Source organism: Tetrao urogallus, assembly GCF_951394365.1.
Source record: "Tetrao urogallus genome assembly, chromosome: 23".
NCBI lineage: Eukaryota > Metazoa > Chordata > Aves > Galliformes > Phasianidae > Tetrao > Tetrao urogallus.
Genome location: NC_136836.1, coordinates 5,773,916 through 5,795,192, shown reverse-complemented (window position 1 = coordinate 5,795,192; position 21,277 = coordinate 5,773,916). Strand labels below are relative to the sequence as shown.

The 21,277-nt window shown below is 43.7% G+C and overlaps 2 protein-coding genes across 2 annotated transcripts; both read left to right on the top strand.

Annotated features, from left to right (window-relative positions):
- Positions 1-1,397: 1,397 nt before the first annotated feature.
- Positions 1,398-5,965, top strand: IFNLR1 (interferon lambda receptor 1; the record flags this gene model as incomplete). Its single annotated transcript, XM_079545923.1, has 7 exons — positions 1,398-1,455; positions 2,274-2,397; positions 2,658-2,839; positions 3,356-3,498; positions 4,001-4,157; positions 4,709-4,833; positions 5,048-5,965. The coding sequence occupies 7 exons, from the start codon at positions 1,398-1,400 to the stop codon at positions 5,963-5,965; spliced, it is 1,707 nt and encodes a 568-aa protein (XP_079402049.1).
- Positions 5,966-9,048: 3,083 nt separating this feature from the next.
- On the top strand, positions 9,049-17,011 carry IL22RA1 (interleukin 22 receptor subunit alpha 1; the record flags this gene model as incomplete). Its single annotated transcript, XM_079546176.1, has 7 exons — positions 9,049-9,091; positions 10,793-10,925; positions 11,624-11,802; positions 13,449-13,633; positions 14,109-14,244; positions 14,464-14,585; positions 16,004-17,011. The coding sequence occupies 7 exons, from the start codon at positions 9,049-9,051 to the stop codon at positions 17,009-17,011; spliced, it is 1,806 nt and encodes a 601-aa protein (XP_079402302.1).
- Between the last annotated feature and the right edge of the window lie 4,266 nt (positions 17,012-21,277).

Genomic DNA, 21,277 nt, shown 5'->3' with positions numbered 1-21,277 from the left:
CCCGCAGCACGCTTCCTGCAGTGCCCCTCCTCAGGAAGGGATCGGGCAGGAAAGGTTACTCAGACAGGGTTTGCCCTCGTAGTCTGAATCATGTAGCGCGGACAGGCCAGAGACGGCAAAACAATGTGTTCCTCAGCTGCCAGCTGTACGCAGAGGCCCAGGTACAGCGCACTGAGGAGGGACAACCCCTGTCCCAAAGCATGGACATGACTGAGTAGGCCAGTGGGAGAATGCGGGATCTGCGCAGTGATGGATGCACCAATGCATCACTAAGCCCAGACTATGCAGCAGCCGCACGGTCGCTATGTGCAAACCGCCAGGCTCCCAGCAGCGCACTGACGGCTGCAGCAGCGTTCTACCCCACACATCCCTGTAGATGTGGCTCTGCGTACCGTGCAGGTAAGGCGGAGGGGGGGTCAACGCCCAGTGGGACGGGACGGCCAATCGCACTACACAGAGTGTGGCGCGCACACAGCCTCCACCCGGAAGTAGGTTCCGGAAGTAGGAGTGGGTTCCGGTAGTCTGTTCCGGAAGTACCCGCGGCCGGAGCGCGGCTCATCTCTCCGGGCGGCAGCGCCTCCTTGCGACCGGAGCTGGGAGAGCAGCGCAGAGCCCGGCCCCGCCCAAACTGGCCCTGAACGCCCTCAGAGATGGAGCTCAGAGATGGATAACCTCTCCGGCCAGCAGTGCGAGCGCTTCACCGTCTTCTGAGCAAAACATTTCTTGGTACCATCTAACCCAAATCTCCCTCTTTTAGTTGATGCCACTCCCCTTTGTCCTGTTCATCCTGGTTCAGAGCAAAATCCAAACATGGAGCATCCCAGCTCTGCACTCTTCTTTCCGCGCGGCGTCATTCTGTATCTTGTAGAACATACTCTTGGCCTGATAAAATACACTGAGAGAATACACCTTGGCTTCTCATAAGTATGAGACTGACATAACTTCACATAGTTCTGCTAACAGATTTCTATACCTGCTAGGTTATTATCAGGTATCTCATGCAGTAAAACGTTGTTTGATTTCTATAAATATTTGACAGCCACACAGGTAAATTCCAAAGGTCACTTTTTACGAGGTGCCTCAGAGGAAAGGGCTCATGCCATGTTCTGTTCTCACGTAGCCCATTCCAGAGATCAACTCTGTTACACCGGAGGGCATTGTGCTGCAATCTTTGCAGCATTTCTGCTTTCATCCTAAGCAGTCTCACCTCTGCTCCCTCTTCAGTTCGATGAGTAGTGCCACGCATGGGCTGCACAAGGAAGTGAAGCTGTGCACATGCGTGTCTGTAATTAACCACATATTCCTCCACCATCTATACAACTTAGTACAGGAAAACAATACGATGACAAGGTAGCAAGGAAAGAAATAAATTTCATGTGGAAAAGTTCTGCTTCAGTATGTCTGCATGGAGAATCAGAGTGCTGGCAGTTCTGTGCTTCCTGTGGCAGCCCAGAGGTACGTCATGGCTTTGTCACTTTCGCTTTGCTGGGCTATGTGGCTTTGCTTGGGGGAGGGAAGACATAGACAACATGTTGAAAGCAGTAAGGATGGGAATTATTTTCATAAAGTAAAACATTTCACTGTAAAGAAATGGCAATTTAAAATCAAAGAATCATAGCATGGCTGAGGTTGGAGAGGACCCTAAAGACCGTCCCACTCCAACTCCCTACTGTGGGCTAGTTGCCCCCCACCAATTCAGGCTGCCCAGGGGCTCATCCATGGTCTTGGGCACCTTCAGGAATGGGGCACCCACAACCTCTTTGGGCAGCAGTGCCAGTTATCTGACTACTGAATATGTCTTGTTGAAGATTGCAATGTACGTGTTTATTTACCGGAAACAGCTGGTGCCAAAAAGTGCAAGCAGTGAGCCTGCATGCTGCATCCTGTTGTACTTGTGACATGTCTGCCTTTATGAGTTGGAAGTGGATGGATGTGAGAGAAAAAGGGAGTCAGGCTGGAGTTTGTGGGGTTGTAAAACAGATCACAGGAGAATCCAGTGAAACTATGGGGGATGCTGCTCCAATTACAGAATTGGATGGCTCACACACATTGCAGTCCTAATTCTGACAGCTGTTGAGATGAAGATGTTTTGTGGTGAGGTGAGGAAAACACAACAACATCACAGACATACCTGTTTCCTCAACTAGTTTACAGTCATAAGTGAATTGAGCTGCTGTGCCCCAAATTTTGAAACCACCTTTGTCAACAACAAGTGATATTTCCTATTTCCAAAGCAATGTTTAATAACTCACTTAATTTTCCTTTTTGATCAGGTCATGGTCAACTTCCTCCTCCTCAAAATGTTACATTACTGTCAAAGGATTTTGATATGATTTTGACATGGACTCCAGGAAAAGGATATCCACCAGATGTGTCATACACTGTGAGATATGAAAGGTGAGTGCTTACAAAGGGATCTGATAGGACGTGTGGCACAGAGCAAACATCTCTGGGTGTGCTTAATCAGAGTCATTATGATCAGTGATCTGACTGCATCCTTTCACCGAAGTCAATCCTTTTCTGTCCGGAAAGCAGAAAAGCATTCTGCATGGATGCTGAATCTTTCAGCAAGATTCAGCATCCATGCAGAAAAACACTTCCTTCACTTGCCATATAAATTATAACAAAAGATGTTTGATGTGGTGCATTTGTTTTAGCAAGACACGCATGGACAAATGGATAAAGGTTCCTCATTGCAGAAACATTCACAGTATCTCTTGCAACCTCACGTGTGTGATTCCAAACTTCTTCATTAAATTCCGGGCTCAAGTAAAAGCCGCTTCTGGACGACTCCATTCGCCATGGGTAAAATCACAGTTCAAGGAGTACCATTTAGATGGTGAGTGTCTGTTAGGTACAGCCTGGCTGGAAGGACATCCCAGCAACAGTGTCTGCATGAGCAAATTAGTTAAACCAGGAAGAGAAACACGAAGCTTTATGAACGCCAGAATTGAGTGGGCACAAGCAACAGTGAGCCATGATGATTTGAAATTAAGTTTTGTGGCTGGTATCAGAATTTGTTTCATCAATGCTCTATGTGAATGAAGTGGTTTCAAGCTCACCACAACAGAAAGACAGTATCACTGAAGTTATGTTTCATTAAAAAATGAGATGTCCCTTTACCTTTCTGTTTCTTTTCTCTGGAAAAATAGGATCTTGAGCCTTAACAACTTCAGAGATCTTGGAAAGAAAAGCTGACCATAAGTGTCCATTATTAGCATAAAATATAGCACCTCCTTCCCTCATGTCCACCACAAGATATCAGCTAGAAGTTTAGATCAGCGAAATAAAACATTAGTTCTGTGAAACTATGATGTCAGCAAGCACTACTCTTATGTCTGTCACTCAATTGTAGTGGAACTGGCTCCCCCACTGCTAAACATGAATGTAAAGGAAGACGTAATCCATGTGAGTGCCACTTTTCCTATGGCCATCTGTGTGGAGAGTTTATCTTGGATGTATGACTTCAACTTTTGGGAAGCTGGATCTGAAGACAAGGTCAGTAAAAGAAGTACTATGTAGATGAAACAGAGGAATGAAGCTGAAATGAAATAGATGCAAATATCTATGCAGGGAGTGATTGGAGGCTTGCCCAGAGAAATTGAAATGGCCAAATCAGAGTTAACTAAAGCTGGAAAAGATATGAGTGTGTTACATTCAGTATCTTCGTTTTATTGGTAGTTCCGTTTCTTGCTGTATTTTTATCTATTATAGATGTGATGTTCAGAAGCAAATGAACAGTCAGAGAAAAATCCATGGTTTAGAACAGCTAGTTTGGGTGCTGCTAACAGCATAGCTGCGGCAGCAAAAAGCATAGCACAGACATGAAGAGATGCTTACTACAAATAGCAAGCAAGGCAAGTGCCTCACTATGCACCTTCCAACCACTGGTGCCATGCAAACAGGATGATGAGACTCACGGCAAAAAGGGTAGAGAAACACCATCCCAAAAATGAAAGAGTCATCTTTCTAACCCTCTGTTCCTTTTGTCTCCAAACAGAAGCAATACAAAAGTATCTTTAGGAAAAAGGCAGTGACTATCGACACCACTGCACTCAGAGGCAATTACTGCTTGAATGCCAGATCTTCCATTCAAAGTATCGACTTCAAGCACAGCAAATTCTCTCAGCCAGTGTGCATGCTGTTAAACCATAAAGGTATGATCTTCCTGAGGAAGGATGTACTAAGATATCAGATGAGGTTACAGAATGTCAAAGAATTCCATCAAAATCAGCTTCTCTGAAGAAAAAAAAAAAAAAAAAAAAAAAAGGCTTTCTGTTAAATTGTTTGGATTTGGATTTTCAAGTAAAAGGTTTCTGCCTTCTGTAGCAATGTTTTCATTGGAAATATCCAGTCCTAAGATATTTCCCAAAAATCCTGAATTATTATACTTCAGTTATGCTACCACTAAAGCCTTGTGAATTTTCAAATTTCTCCTGGCAGAGAGAAAAAAGAAATCAATAAAGCCTTACTTTTTACCTCCTCTAATTAAGGCACTGGCTGGTATCAACAATCATTTCTGACATTTCTGACTTAGAGGCTGGTCTTAGGCACGTCTGCCATCCTTTTCTCTAGAAAAACAGGATCTCAAGCCTTAACAATTTCAGAGATCTTGGAAAGCAAAGCTGACCAAGACACAAAAGTGTGTTATTAGCATAAAATATACCACCTTCATGAAATTTGTTTTTGTCTTTTTCTGTTTCACTAGGGGAATGGAAGTTCCCTTTTTCCGCCACGATCCCGGTCTTTGTCCTCCTCATCCTTCTGACAAGCGCCTCCATCATTTGGCTGCTGAAACAAGATGCAAAGCATAAGCAGATGCCTCAAGCTTTGGTATGGCCCAAATGCTGGAGTACCTTCCCGGATCGAAGTCTGGCTGATTTTCAGAGGGTATCTGGGAGGGAGTGTAAAAGTTGCTTATGGTCTGTGCTTCTCAGTTCTGCATTCAGAAGTCCCCTTACAAGACAGCTTTGATTCTGGCATATCCTATATCCAAAATTTTCTTTGAAAAGCATCACTGACCTATTTTGTGTCTTTTCTCTGATAGGATTTATCTAATTGTAAAATTGCTGGACCAACCTTTTGCTGTGAGCGCAAAGAAAATGAATTCCTCACAGACTGTCTTATCTGCACAGATAGGCCAGTGTCACAAGGGAAGAAAAACAAAACTTTAGCACAAAACAACAAACTATGGATGGCTTCCTTCCTACCATCATCATCATCAGAAGAAGAGGAAGAGGAGGAAGAGGAAGAAGACAGTAGTAGTTTCATACCATACACTGAAATGCTTCAGTTTCCAAGGAGACACTTCATCTGTCAAACATACAGAACAGCTGACGCAGAAACTATCTTGGGCTCCGCATCTGGAGGTCTCTCTCTGGATGGTGGATCCGCATTTGACTTAAGTGCCCTGCGTTTCTCTTTCTTTCCCACAAGAAAGAATGAGGTGGACACCTCAGGATCCCAAGGAAATGAAAAGGCATCACATTCTCACAGTTCCTCTTTGGGAAGAATATCACTCACTGATGTGAGATTCCCAGCTCCCAGGGAACATGGACAGCATGATACAGACAGCGATGAGTGCCTGGAAGGGAGCATTCTTCACCCACTAGCGAACAAGAGTTGCACCAGGCTTCCAGCTGATGAACACTGTCTGTATAGGAAAGATCATGATTTTACCATATATTACCAGAAATCAACACTTGATCAGCCTGTCCAGGTCAGTGAGAACTCGCTGCTCAATGAGGATCCCACCATGGAGAAACTCATTTACTTTCAGACATTACAGGTGGCAGAAGATGAAGGTATTGCAAGTGACTGTGACAGTGATAATTGCACAGGAGGAACACCTCCTGCATCCACGGTGCTAGGTGATGCATTTAGAACTTCAGATATGGAGAAAAGATATGATAAAAAGTTTAAATTCAAAGGCTATCAGCACTCTCATTACATGAGAAGGAGCTAGAGTATACCTTGCAATTCTGCAGCATGCCTGGAAGATGCTAGAGAGCTATACAAATCCAGGCAATGATACCTGGACAAGAACAAGGACAAATAATCGATAGTGCTGTGGATTGATATGTTTGTTTTTTGATGTCTTTGGTTTTGTGTTTTTTTAATTTATTACATACTTTTTAATTTATTAGATATTAGGTACTAGATAAGATTTTTTTTTCTACTGATCTCTGATCATCAAAGATATGGCTTTGGGACACAAAAGGTATATTTTTACTGCTAAGTAATGTACATTAACTGTGCCCCTGTAGGAATACAGCTGTGACAGACGTTAAAACTATGACATGGGACACCATCTGAACCCAGCAGGGGCGAGGCATGCAGTGATACCTCCTGTAGGTATCACATTGCAAACACGCAGTGCCTTGTGTTCTCTTGAGATTTGCCATCAACCTACAGAGATCACCTTCTATGTTTCAGTGGAGTGAACCAAAGTCACAGTGAGAAATGTGTAGCATGTTTATTTATTTATTTTGCTTTTTATACAAATGTACTTACTGTTTTCCCCTGCTGTGCAGGATGTCTGGGAAATGCTATATGCAGAAGTAATATATTTTCATAGATAAATCCGTGTGTGTGCTTTCATATTTCGCAGATCTACAAAGAGTGGCTCAGCTATTCTTGAAAAGCAATTTAAAACAGAACTCTGTCATAGGCTTTCCATTTCTACTCTTTTTTTCCTGAGTGGGGTTGTATGAGACTTCCCAGCCAGGTCTCCATCCGGGTCACTGAAAGAGAAGGATTGCAGCTCTCTGAGCCAAGAATCAAATCAGAAGTCCACCAAGAAAAGACACAGGAGATACAGGGCCTCTCTTTGCTGGGCAATGCTGACTTCTTCAGATTATTTTTAATTTGTGCTCTTTGCATCTCATGGAAACACATTCTCCTAGGTTTCTTCCCTCCCTCCTACCCCCCCCCCGTCCCCCGTCCCCCCAGTAAAAGGACATGGAGGAAAGCAATGTGTTTGAAGAAAGAGGGAGAAACAGAACTGTTTCATGTGAGGGAGGGGGTATCAATGTTAACATCTCTACAGAACCTGAAGAACAACATCAGAAAGAGGTAGGGAGGGATATGAGGTGCTGGGGCTGCTTCAGAAGAGGAGAGCAAGACGCACTAATTAAAATCCCACCTTAAAATTAAAGAAGGAGGTGGTTAAAAATATTACTGGAGTAGAATATTACTACTCTATTTCTTACCCATCACCCCCAAGGTATCCTTAGGTTCATCCTGTATTGAAATCCCTCCTCTTAATTTAGAAAGATACAGATCACCCAAATATAATTACCAACCAATTTCTTGTGCAATCAAGAAAATCCCTTAAGCCTTTAGTTACAGGAAGCTGAGAAGTTGAGTAACTTCTACAGAATTACTTGGATGTGTCATAACTTTCCCAAAAGGGCCTGTGATCAATTCTCTGTCTTGTCCAGGTTCTCCCAGGATGAGAGCTGGAGGGAAGGCTGCCAACCAGATGAGCCTTACTGGTGGAGGCAACATCCCACTCCTGGATGTCCTCTGCCCAGGCTTGAGACCTTCTGTCCACTGGAAAAGGATGAGGAACACCAGAGCACCTTGCTCCCTCTGTCAGTCTGTACCCTCTACCCTACCTAATGGCTGTAGCTATGCAATGAGTAAAGAAGCTCTCCCCTTTCATTGGAAGAGCTGTGATCCAGTTCACTAACAAGTCTGGCTATTGCTTAGCTGCTGAAGAAGCCTGGAGGAATTTGAGCCTTATGCAGTGGCCTAGTTAGCCCTACACATAATCAAGAACTCAGGACAGGACTTTCTCATTTTGTCAACAGTTATGTCCATGGGATAAAGTAATCCAGTGGGGTTACCCAGTCTGTGTTGAATGAGTAGTTAGATGATAAAAATTCAAAAGCAGTGCCTAAGAGAGCTTTCTAAGCTTCAAGTTAGGCTATACGTGTGAAGCTTTCTCTACCAATGATATCATAGGAAAAATAAGCAGCATGCAATAGTACCAGTTCTTCTGGTTTTACACACTTCTGCTGGTTCTAAATCCACAGCTCCTGAAGACAGACTACTGGTTTTCACTAAAGAAGGAAATGTCTTCCCTTTTTCTGAAGAGAAGTTGAAAATGTAACTGAACAACACCCTAAAAGCCTAAGAAAGGAATGGAAAACTATGAGCTATGTCTGTTTCTTGCTTAGATTTCATATAAATGTGTAGTTTTTTATTGGATGATATTGATGATATCCAGTATAGACCCTCATAGTGTCATCAGCCGCTAAAATTAACTGTAGGTCTACAGATGAGAAAAGCTATAAAAAAAAAAAAAAAACAAACAGTGGCAAGACACTCCTGCTACAGGAAAGCAGCCTCCCATCTATGTGAAAGGAAGATGCTCTGCAGCCACCCAGCAGGATGCACACCTTGGCAGACCTGATTTGTGCTCTGCCCAGTGCAGCAGGGCCATGTGAGTCATTTGGCTCCCATTCACACCCACTATGAATAACAGCTGAGCTTAAAAACTACTGATCTATTTTGACTTTCATTTCAGGAAAATATCAAAAGGTATTTCCTAGGGAAATAGGTGTCTTGTTCGCAGCAGTTACAATGCCAGCTATGTGCAGAGCAGAAAGTATTCACTTCCGGAGTTTTAAAAAGTTAAAGCTACCCAACTAGAAAAGCAAGCCCCAAAACTGAAAAATGTCAACAAGGGCCTTTAGTCAAGGAGCTCTTTGTCAGGAAAATGGCATTTGGCTCTCTTTCAAGAAAAAAGACGGGGATTTTCTAAGCCTCTGGCTTGTGCACCTTTGTACAGTTACGTGTGTACACTCGGAAGGAGTGTTCCTGTTTGTCCCTTAAATGCTCTCTTATGTGCTCACACATGCGTACAGATCTTTTGCTGGTGATCTCAGACGAGCACGCAGGCGGGACAGCAGCTCTGCAGCCAGTTACTGAGCAACAAATCCAACCTGGCCTCACAAACAAGAATTTAGCTGCTGTAAAAGGTGATTCACCAGCACACTGGCTCAACTGCCTGCTCTCCCAGCCCGCCTTGCACTGCTATTCATGAAGAAACTTCTGGTCGTCTTGGCTGTGTGTTCAGTGGTCGGTAAGTCCTGACTTCTATCTCTGATGGTGGTTGTTTCAGTTTGGATCTGTATTAGTGGAGGTAGTTCAGTTGTGTTTCCTGAAGTAAGACCTAGAGAATGAGCTATCATTCAAGACTGTCCAAAAGCTCTCTCCTGTGTTGCTCTTACCTTTTAACATTTTCAAAGACAAGAAAAGACTCCTTCAATCTAAAGTGTTTGCCACCGATACAATACAAGCTGAATCCCAGAAGAGCAAAGGATATTTACGGAGTTCATTCCCTTTGTCTTGTGCAATGAGGCATGTGAACAGAAGAACCGGAAGCTCTGATTTTAAAAGAGATACAAACAAATCATGGAATCATGAAATTGTTGGAGTTGGAGGGGACCCTTGAGGCCATCTTGTCCCTCTCTTCTGCAGCACACTGGAATGCCCACTACTCCATCAGTGCTCATCCCCTGACCTGGATGTCTACAAGCACGGGGCACGACCACCTCTCTGGGAAACCTGTGCCAGTGCTTCACTGTCTGTAGTGTAAAGAACTTCTTTCTTAGATATTGAATCTCCTCTCTTTTAGTTGAAAACCATTTCCCCTGTCCTATCACAACAGACCCAGCTAAAGATTCTGTCCCCTTTCTTCTTATATCCCCTCCCTAAATACTGAAAGGATCTTGTCCAGGTCACCTCCATTCTGGTTATGAATTTTCCTATAGGTGAAACGTTGCTTCTTCTACCTGCTTAGCACACCACTTTTTTCCAGGGATGAAGACATTTACAAATGCCATAAGGGGGCTGCTCCTTTCCAGCAAGATCAGGCTGAAGCCCAAACTATTTCAAGGAGTTGGTTGACAGTGAAAAGCAAGAGTTAAGAGTAATGTATGTGCTGTGTAACTTTGAGGACTTGCCTACAGTTTGAATTTACAGAGCTTATCAGTTCTGAAGGTTACTGTCCCAGTTAGGTTTTCTGAATCATCCTTCAGGAAATTCTGTGCTGTGTTCCCACGATGGAACGAAACCCATCTTCTCCAGGATATGTCATGTGTCGCAGGTGGATCGCCGTTCTGGTGTGCTCTATGTGCTTATCAGACACAGCAGACACTGCTGCTTAGCAAAGCCAGAACCCACTGCCCCTGGCAGGCCAAAGGCTGCAGAGAGCCTGGAGAGCTGCGTGCTTTACACTGGCACACCCAGAGCAGAGTCCAGGCCCCAGGTTCTTGGCATGTCACTCTGCACAGGCAGTCTTCAGCCCATAAAACATAGATTGTGGGAGGTTAGTGGCTGTCATACCCACAGTGGTGTGAAACTGATCTCAGCACATTACTTCCCTGAGTCTGGGCAGACAGCAGTGGCATTCCTAGACATGAATCTAGCCTCAAAATCAGTCTGTTCTTCATTTTCCATCCACTCAGCTGCTTTAAGAGAAACCTGATAAGACACTCCTGCATTCTCTTTTTGACTCTTAGGTTTTGAAGCCCTTCTGTATAAATTCCTGGCTTACATTCCTTTGTGATGAGCCAGTGATCTGCAGGGCCTACACAGCAGTGTGCCTGATCCAAGTTCTGCTTCTGTTCAAGCTTCTGCTTTGCAGCCCCCCTTTAACAAACTGGGAGTGGGATATCTGCTACTTCTGTTCACCAAAGGGCTGATCATCCATGGATTCATGTTCATCTGAGGGCTGAGGTGCCAAAATACACATTTTAACACGGTTTCTTTGTTACCATAGGCATTGCGACTACAGAGAGGTTGTCATGTCTGAAACGTGCGGCATTTTCTTCTACAAACTTTGAGAACATCCTAACTTGGGAAACTGAAGCAGATATCCCTCCTGGCACTGTATTTGATGTCCAGTATAAACAGTATGTGAAGTTTGCTTCCTTTTGGGATTTGGTGGGTTTTATGGCCACTTTTCTCAGAGAGAAGGGCCATGAAAGAAAAGTCAATGTTGCCCTTTCCGCTGCTTATTTTGCTGTTACAGGCATGGTTCTGCTTAGACAAGAATTCAGTAAAAGACAGGATTATTTAAACTGGCAGATGGTGCTTAGTTAAGCAATACTTTTACACCTTGACTCCATAACACAGTTTTGCCTTCAGCAACTTCTCTCTGTTCTGCTGTTTCCCAATCTGTAAGTGCCATTAATAGCAATTGCCTTCCTCTGGTTCAGCACCAGAGCTGCAAGAATTCCACCCTCTACTACATTAACTACATTATACTTTTGTTGCATTTGTGCAAGTCTGCAAACTCAGCAGCAAATCTGCATGCAGTCATTGGGTAAAAGAGCCCAGCAACTGCTGGCTTGCAGGATGCTCCTGTGTGTGCACCTTGAAACAAGCTGTCCTTCCTCAAAGCAACAGCCATGCAGAAGTGCCAATGGGAATAGACTAAGGGCTGTACCCGGGGGGGGTTGATTGCCATTTAATTCCCAGCCGCTTGCTAATTACAGTAATGAATTTTAAAACTATTAGAGTCAGCAGAGCAGCCTGTCTGCATTATTCTGAAGGACTGTATTGCATCTACTCTACCAAACAACCTGAAAAATTTTTTGTCCTGTCAAAGGTATGGAGAGAAAGCCTGGCTTAACAAGCGGGAGTGCCAGAGCATCACACAGCTCTTCTGCAATCTCACTCATGAAACAGAGAACTTCACAGAGCATTACTACGCCAGGGTGAGGGCTACTGGCCACCGCTGCTCCTCCAACTGGGTGCGCTCAGAGAGATTTGAACCCAAAAAAGAAAGTATGTACCACTGCTGGGGATTCATCCTAAGCTGGGGATTCATCCTAAGTCTCGCTGATGTTTAGGATCATGTCTCCTCCACTTTCAGTACTGCAAGATTCTGTGCTTGCTAGGGAGGGAGTGAAAGCTTTCCAGGGCTGAAGAGGTGTCCAAGGCCAGGTAGAATGGGGCCCTGGGAAGCTCTATCTTCTCGGGAGCAACCAGCCCATGGCAGGAAGTTGGAAGTGGATAGCCTTTAGGGTCCCCTCCAACCTCAGCCATTCTGTGATTCTATGATTCTATGAAGAAGATTTGCTGGACAAAGCAGCAAACAAGAACACGGGCAGGGCCACCCCTGAGGTCTGGCACCCAGCTGCAATTACATGGGAATGTCATCTTGTCTTTGGAGGAAGAGCTGCTCTTAAGGTGGCAGAGGAACTTAGTGAGAGAGGTGATGGGCACCCTGAGTCCAGACAGTAATGCAGGCATCAAAGCCACGAGACATTAACTCCAGCAAACAAGCAGCAAGTCCACTTGATGCCCCGGGTTCCCAACACCCAAGCGGGCTGTACCAAACACACAACAAAGTCTCTGGAAGTTCTCTGGCTGACTCTGTGTCTAAAGTTTTTCCACTGCATGTGTCAAGAACAATTCAAGGATTCAGTAACAGTCAATGGAAGTGAAGAGCCTTCACATCTTTGCACAAATCAAGCCATGAAGGAGCCATATCATTGCTCTGATCATTAAACATTCTCTTTCCATTACAGCATAAGCCTTAACAATCCCAGTTAGGTGATCATACTCCTCAGAGCCATTCTTTTGACTTCCTTAAGCAACGCATCCTTGAAGGAGTACTGAATGCTGCTTTTAAACATCATGTTATAGATTGAGTTACACCTGTGTATAATCAATGGCTATCAAGATGTTACAATCACAATGTATAATCAATGGCTATCAAGATGGCAAAGTGGACTATGATAACAAAAGAGAATAAATGGAAGGCTTACCCTTATGCTGGGCTCACCACAAAACACCAGAAGGAGGGATCTCCAGAAGAAATCCTTCCCCACTGGTAGCCAGCTCTTAAATAGGTCTAGGAGGGGTGCAGATTGGCTCCACCCCTTCCGGCAGCACAGGTGAATTGCCTTCACTGTGCTCCTCTGGCTGACTCATGGCTCACCTCAGGTGATCAATCAGAGGTTCAGGCCGTGACTCAGTAGTTCCCATACAACCTGTGTTTAAACATTCAGTATTGCCCACACTTTTCACTGCAGATGAGAGTAGATGCACAAGAGCTGAATGGCCCTAAAGACACAATCTGAAGTAGGAACAGGGATTTAAGCAGCAGTGACCTGTGATGTGATCATCTCATCACATGTGAAGGCAAGGGAACCAGTACACAGTGAGAACTTGGTCCTAAGGAAAAGCCTTGGGAAAGAATTTACAGAGACAAATGTTGGCTGTAGGCAGCAGAAACCTGAGGGAAGACAGTATCTCTCGTCTCCTGATTTTTCCAATGTCCAACAAAGCACAAATCAGAAACTTTTTTGTATGTAAGCAGACATCATCTCTTACAGACTGGGGTGCATGTATAAGATAGATTTAAAATTTGATAACCTATCAGCTTTAATCTAAACAGCTGACACTTTCTGTTCTGTATTTTCTAGCTATTATTGGAGCACCAGAAGTGGAGTGTATTCCTCATGTACGGTCCATAAAGTTTCTTATACACCCCCCTTATACGCCACTGAGAGGTGAGGATGGCCACCAGCTAACCATAGAGGACATTTATAACAAGTTCGGTGCTGTTGATTATCACTTAACAATATTCAACCTAAGGACACGTCAAAAGGTAACGGACAACCTCAGGGCATGAGGCATTGACTTTTGTGATCAGATTTTGCGATCAGGTGGAGAAGGGCATCGAAACTGATACACGATGGATGCAATTTCTGATATACTGAAATCCCACAGGGGATTTTTCCACGGGGGGAACTCTAAGCCTTTGACATTCAGCGGACAAACAGAACTTTAAGCATTTCTCTGATAATTTCGAAAAGAAGCCGGAGTTCAACAGTCCAAGTAGCCAAAAGTACCTGACAGAGACTGGAAAAGCAAGGGATGTAGTTCTAATCTCAATGAATTGAAATGCAAAAACTGAATACAGTAATAGTGAAAAGTAATTGTATGTTTAGAACTATACAGAATTATTGTTTCCTGTAGCACCTTATTAGTGAATAAAATATGCTGTATTTTGCAGTCTGAGTTCAGGAAATCGTATGTATGTAATCTTTCTGACATACAGAATTTGCTTTTGTTTTAAATAGTGGATAAAGAATGAGCATAACAAAGAATTTGAAGTTTCCAATCTGGACCCAGACACAGAGTATAATGGAACAGTGCATCTATATCTCCTTGAGAGAAGCAGCAAATCTCAAGTATTTTGGGTTAAAACACTACCAGGTGAGGCTGTTAACTCTGCTCAACTAAAAGTCTTTCTGGGATACCAGGTGCACAAAAGAGACCAATTTTTAGCTGGTATAGAATAACACAGCTTTTACAGAGGTGTTGAAGCAGTGCTAGTTTAAAATTCTTGTCCAGTGCAACCTATAATCGTTTGGGTGATCCCTTGCAACCGTTCTGACACTACATTTTCTCCTTGTTCTTTCCTTCATTGACCAGATAACACATGGCTCTTCTACTGTTTCGTGGCTCTTGGATTCTGTGCTGGGCTGGTGTTTGCTGCTATTGGTTATGTGATCTATAAGTACGTCAAACAACACAGTGCACAGCCCATGTCTTTGGTGAGTGTTCTTAAGTCAATACTGCAAATCTTTGAACTGTTCGGGACTTTGTATATTGCTAGCTGGGGAGGATGCATGAGCAGGTGAGGGCATCGTCTAGGTCATGGTGTCCAACCTGTTGGCTTGCCTGGGCTGCACTGAGTGAACAGGAACTGTCTCATACGTACAAAAACATGTATTAGCAGAGGGATCCCACTGTTGCTGCCACCACTGCTAAAATGCAGCAGATGCTGCCTCTCTGTGCTAAATCCTCTGGTGGGTCTCCTTAAATGCTCACAAGTGCCAGTGAATGTCAATGAGCATAGTTTTCCTCCACATGGAGGAATTCAATTCCACCATTTGCTTCATTCACAAGTCAGTGTCAGATGCCATTCTATCAGACTGTCCCTCTGCTGTTGTCTGTCTCAGGGAATGGCATATTGGTGGGAAGGTTCAACCACTGCCATACCACCAACATCCGCCTCTGACATTGGGGGGCTGAGATCATAAACCAGGAGGCATTACTTTAAGAGCAGCCCTCATTAAATATAAAATTATGTATTTAAGTAATACAATTTAACTTTTAATATTTGCATTAAAATGTAAAAAAAAGAGAGCAACAAAACCAAAATTCCTGTGGGAAACGTGACTTCTTTGTTGAGAAACTGACACATCAGTCCCTGGTTTGATGCCAGTAACTACAGTTCTCATGGTGTTCATCAGAGATTTTTGATGAAATTTTACTCCTCCTGCATTTCATCCTTGACAACAATGGTTCACAAATGTGCTTACTGCCAAAAGGCAATGATATGAATAAGGTATGATGGAGAAGTGAGGGGTATTTCTCTCTAGTAAAAGAGGGATTATGGACATCTGGCAAAGAGACATGATCAGATTTTTGAGCTGCATATTTGATTGCAACTCTATACGTTCCATTTGGAAATACTCAGTTCATGTGTTTAAGTCAACTGAAAATGGAGTTGCAAGTATAAATTGATACTTTTTTTGGCCATCTTGAAACCTACCCTCAGGTTTCGGTATCACAATGGAAAGCGCGTCTGCATATTTTCTGCTGCTTGCAGGGCTGCATTTGGCCAATTATCAGAATGCATGCAATGATTTGCCATCATGTGAGTCAACAGCACTGCGCTTTCCCCACGTCCTGGATTCAGCCCAGACAGTGCTCATCACACATCATTCCTTGTATCAGCATTGCAAATGCCTGGTGGTGGTTGCTGGCTCTTATTGGTGTTTCTCCAAAGAAAATTTCATAGACTCATGGAATTGTTTGAGTTGGAATTGTTTGAGTTGGAAGGGAACCTTACAGGTCATCTGGTCCAAATCCTCTGTGATGAACGGGGAATTTTTAAGACCCTTAAGCAGATCTTCAAAGTCACAGAGTTCTTGTTGATAACTCGTTTGTCTGTCTCCTTGAATAGGACTTCAGAGGGATCTCATCGTTCCAGCCTCTAACTCTGACAGTGGAACATGTTATAAAGCCTATAAATTTATCCAAACCTTCACTTCTCATCCCCGAAGCACAGTTCCCACAGGTAGGCCAATGTTTGGACAAAGCACTGGAGCCGCCACAACCATTCCATCCATCACTGTGTACCTACCAGCAGCAAGCCAACCTATCGGTGTTCCAGGGCGCCCATCTGCTGTGCCCAGTGAGTGCAGCTCCTACTGGATATGCTCCTCAAACCTCTGAGCAAAGCACTGCCAACCTCCCCATGACCTATGGTGTGTGTGTTGATGGCATAGACCATGGCAACAAGAATAACTTCCGTCTGAACCAGTTGCTAAAGGAAGTTTTGTCAGATAGCTCTGCTGGTGGGAAGCTTGTCAGTCATACACTGGGTGAAAGCTGCAGCCCTTGGAATTACAAAGAGCAGCGGCCAAATGTGGCACTGTGGGATAGCAGTGCCACGAGAGACTCAGCTCTTGTACGTGGGAGCCCTCAGCAAATACAGAAACTGCTGTTGCAGACGGATGGGGTTGAAAGCGAAGAGCATCTGCTACAGCTGCTGCTGCCTTCAATGGAGCAAGGAGGATGCTACAGGCAACAGACAGCAGAACTGCCACTGTTACTGTCTTCAGTGACAGTTAACACAGACTGTGTTCCAGAGGGTGAATCTCTGTCACGGCCATCAGCAGCCCACCTCCTCTCAGTCAGCACTGGTAACAACTTCCCTGGAGAGAACACAGAGTGGTGGGTGTCACCAGATTCAGTGTCACATTCCGAAAATAAAATGCAGTTTCAGGAAATTTGGGAAGCAGAGAAGCTACTGGAAGCACAGGAGTTAAACTGCATGAAACTGGACCGTGTCATGTCCCAGGACACCATCTCGGAGTACAGCAGTGGCATTTCTCTCACTACACTGTTCAAAGACCTGAACTTAAAAGTACTGTGGGATCAAGCAGATGAAAACAAAGAATTTTATTAAGGAGAGTTAATGATGTTAAAATCCAGGTTCTGTTTGTTTGTATGAAATAGAAGTGTGTCCTGCAAACAGCACATGCAAATAAATGTAGATAGTCTTGTCTTGTATGTAACACAGCTCTGACAGTTTCCACTATGGTTCCCTCATAGACATAAGTATCTTACTAATGTAAGTACTTCCTTCTGTACTATCATACTGTATCTTTTCACTTAGTACATTTTTAGTCTGCGGGTATTCCTCAGGTTGCTTATGAATTGGACTACTTTAAAGCTGAGTTAAGATTCAAGTTCTAATTCCAGATCCAGTTTCCTGAAAATTTAGCTGAGTTCACAGCAGAAACTGCATCTGCTCTTTACCAGCACCAAACCTCCAGGTCCAAAACAAACCCTCCTCTGAAGAAATTAAAGTGCAGACATATGCAAAGCTGAAAGAATTAAATATAACATACTACAGTGGAAGAAAGAAACAGAAATTGGTGTTCTACTCTCGCCATATGTGATTCTTGCAAAACAATTGGCTGCTCTGCAGAATGGACTTTGCCTTCAAAGCAGTCATTGAAACTGAGGCAACAGCTCCTAACGTGGCAGTTCTAAGAAACCGAAAGTGCTCTGCCCTGCTATGTTCTTCAGTTCTTCTAGAAAGATAAAGCCTTTTTCATCTCTACAACAGAATTATGCAGCCTTGTCCAAGTTCTAATGCATATTTTTCAGCTGCTGCTCATTTCTTTCTGATGAAATAGTTATATTCTCTTCTTTCCTTGAGAGCTTGAGGCATAAGGCAGTGAGGCTCACACTCCACATAGGTAGGAACACTGGGATTTGCACTAATCTGGGCTCAGCCCCAGGAACCCTGAATGAATTCTGAGTGCATGACAGCCAGTGACCTCCAGAGGAGAACAGGGAGGTGCTGAGCTGCTTCCTCTCATCCTTTACTACCAATGAAGAACGCACTCCATTGGAATGATGGAGAGGAATCTACAACTGCGGAGCTCTCCTTTGCTCCTGCGACCACCACACTATGTCCAGGGCTGAAATGAACCCAAACCAATTTAAAATGAGAGCCAAGCTCCCTTAGCGCTGCACCTTTACCAAAAGCAAAATGGTATTTATTTGAGGGATGGAGGCAGTAATCATTTTGCACTAAGAGCAGAGTGTAGTTCAGTCTGTTGGTTTCCACTGATGTAGTGAAAAGTGCAAGTGTCTGATGACCTCAGGTTTACAGGATAACTGAAACCAGGAAAAAGCAATTTAGAATGGGATGAGGAAGTACTCACTTGAAAAGTAATGCTAGGGAAAGGTTGACCAGAAGCAAAAATCAGGTGCTTTCTGAGAAGCTGAGACTAAATGTTGAATTCCACTTTTTTTTAATGTGCAGTTTTGCAAATAATCTGCGGCTGTATGAAGAGCTTGTGATGATTCAGCCCGGGATTGAAAGAGTAATCTTAGAAATGCCGGACTTTATAGGCAAAAATTCAGCCCCTGGCTCCAGCATTAGTAACAACCAAAGCATTATGGCCACGTCATATGAGATCAAAAGGTTGTCAGAGGCCCGAGGTAATGCTCTGTGCTCCTAACCCCCCTGGGGAAGCTGCATTTCAAACCAGTGATGCCCGTTCCTTTATCCATAGTTGCCACAGGTGACAATATCTTATGTCAACAACATTCCCAAGGATGCTACTCAGGGAATCATCAAATGCCACAGTGCCAATATTTTGGCTCATGTTGTGGAACACAGTTTTCTGTTCAGAGTCGGTATGGGCAGCACAGAGGGAAAGGGAAGAGAAGGGAAGGGAACTGGGTGGGCTTTAAGGTCCTTTCCGACCTCCGCCATTCTGTGATTCTATGTGGTGACCTTATTGCCTTCCACTTAATAGCTTTTCGTAATAATATCGATAGCCTTGTTTGCTTCAAAATGCATCACAGCCAACAGCTCTGGTAGGATCTAATTATCTCATTCCTATTCCATGTAAGAACACTTTTAGATAAACAGCATGGTTTCAGTGCTGTTTCAAAGGTCATGTCATGCAAGCCATCTGCACCAAACAAGAGTCTGTTCTTTGTTTCTCTTGACTTTCCCAGACAACAGCATTGATAGCTCTAGATAAAGAAAAACAGCACCGCTTCACAACAGAGACTGTGCTTATTCCCAGGCAGATGTCATGACGGTGACAAGTGAGCAGTTCCAGTTGTCCCAGGGATGGCAGTGCAGCAGGTGGCAGCTGTAACCCTAGAGCAGAGCATTGCTCTTTGTCTTCTCGGCTAAATCAGGGAGCTGTCACCGAGCTGCTCCCCGTGCCAGCAGCCCTGCTCCAAGCAACCCGGGGAGCTTTGCGTATCACTGGAGTGAGGCTCACATTCTCCACGTCAGTTGTTTTGGCACAGGAAGGCAAACTAGCTGAAGACACTCGTAATCACGAAGTACTTTTTTGATGCATTCCTTGAGGAAAATCATACTGAAGGAACAAATGGAAAGCTCCTAATTCTGGAGATGGGATGAGGCAGAGTTGAGGGGCAGCTCTGAAAGCATTAAGACCAGGTTAGAACAGACTTTATAGCTTCCGTCTGGCATCACTGTGGCCTAAATATCACTGTTTGCGATAGGGAGGAATGATGCAGCAGAGCTGCGTGAAAGAACTTGCACAGCAGCCGGGCAGTAGCCTTACACTCACTGGTTCTTAAATCATGGAATGGCTTAGGTTGGAGGGGACCCTCAAGATCATCTCATTCCAACCCCCAGCCCATGGGTTAGTTGCCCATGTGGTGCATGTAAATCTTTTTCTTTTCAGAATGAGCGTTTTTATTTTGAGAATGAGCATTTCATTTTCCCCACTGATGACACTAAGAATGATTCCCAGAATCAAGCCTTCATTTACGTGTTATGAGGAACACATAATAGTCACAGCCAGCTGAAACGTAAGAGCTGGTGTTGACCCTGATCTAATAATACATTGACATGATTTGGCTGGAGTTGCCATTCACTAAAGAGACGTCAAAATAAATGATTTCAGTCCATTATGCATTAAAGGCAGCATCAAACCAAGGGAAATTCCCAGAAGAGGTTAAAACATTCGTAATTACTTTTTGTTCCTCTGTGAGCCTCTATCCTAAAGAAGCAGAGGATAATACAATGTTCAGTTACCCAAATTTTGGAGGCACCTCTCATTCCTTGCATCACTGGCAATGGCAATAATTTGCTTGATCTAAAAATCAGTTTGCAATTAGTTGTCACTGCAGCAAACGGCTCAGGCAGCCCTGCATGGGTCTCCCCATTGTCACAGCGATGGCATGGCAGGATGCTATATTTAAGACTTGAGGATGGGCACTCCAACATGGGGAACATTCTTTTGGGGAGAGTCATTCTTAGTGTCATCAACAGGGAATAGGAAACGCTCCTTTGTCCTTTCTCTTTCGTGGAGACAGGAACTCTCACTGTAGTCTTCATAGGGTAAGTTGATTTATCTGCAAATAAACTCCGGTTTACAGCAGGATTTTAAATGATTTCATAGCAGCATCTTTGTATGATCCTGTTATTTGCATTGCACCACAGAGATGGGTTGTGCTTTGTGATTGATCTGCTCTGAAGTGTTGTTGCTGTTTTTCCAGTGTTGTTCTTAGGCAACTAGTTTTAATTCATGTTTGCTCACATGAATCTATTTTGCTTTGTTGATTTGTTAAGAAAAATGCACATATTTGGATTCAAAAATCTATCTTTTAACTGCTCAGAACTCTACTGCTTTGCAACAAACACCAGATTATAGAGCACTGGAAAATTACCAGGAAGAAAAACAGAAAGCAGTATATATTAAAAATAACCTCAGAACAGTAACTGTCTGTGTATGCGGAAGCAAAGATTTGATGCCCTGCAGTCATTCTGTGGCTGAAATGGTCCTGAAGAGAGTCATATTCTGGGAAATAAAAAGATATTTCTTTCTATAAAGATCTGTTTTATTTTTCCGTATTTTGTTCTTGCCAGTGCTTCTTTGTTTCTGCCAAAGTCAACATCCGCTGAGGAAATCTGTATTTTCATTTGCATTTGGGGATATTTTGCTCTAACCAGAACAGTGCTTTGCCATGCTGCTGTGCTTCTCCATGGGCTGGTCTTGCACTAGTTGTTTACTTTGACAGAAAATCAGAATGCTTGTCAGAGATGTGGGGCAGTCATGTTTATTATGTAGTATTAAAAAGAGGTAAAGCAAAAATGCAGTGAAAAATCTGTCAAGAGAAAATTCCAAGAACAGAGTATAAGACAGGAGCAGATTGGCAAGTGTGT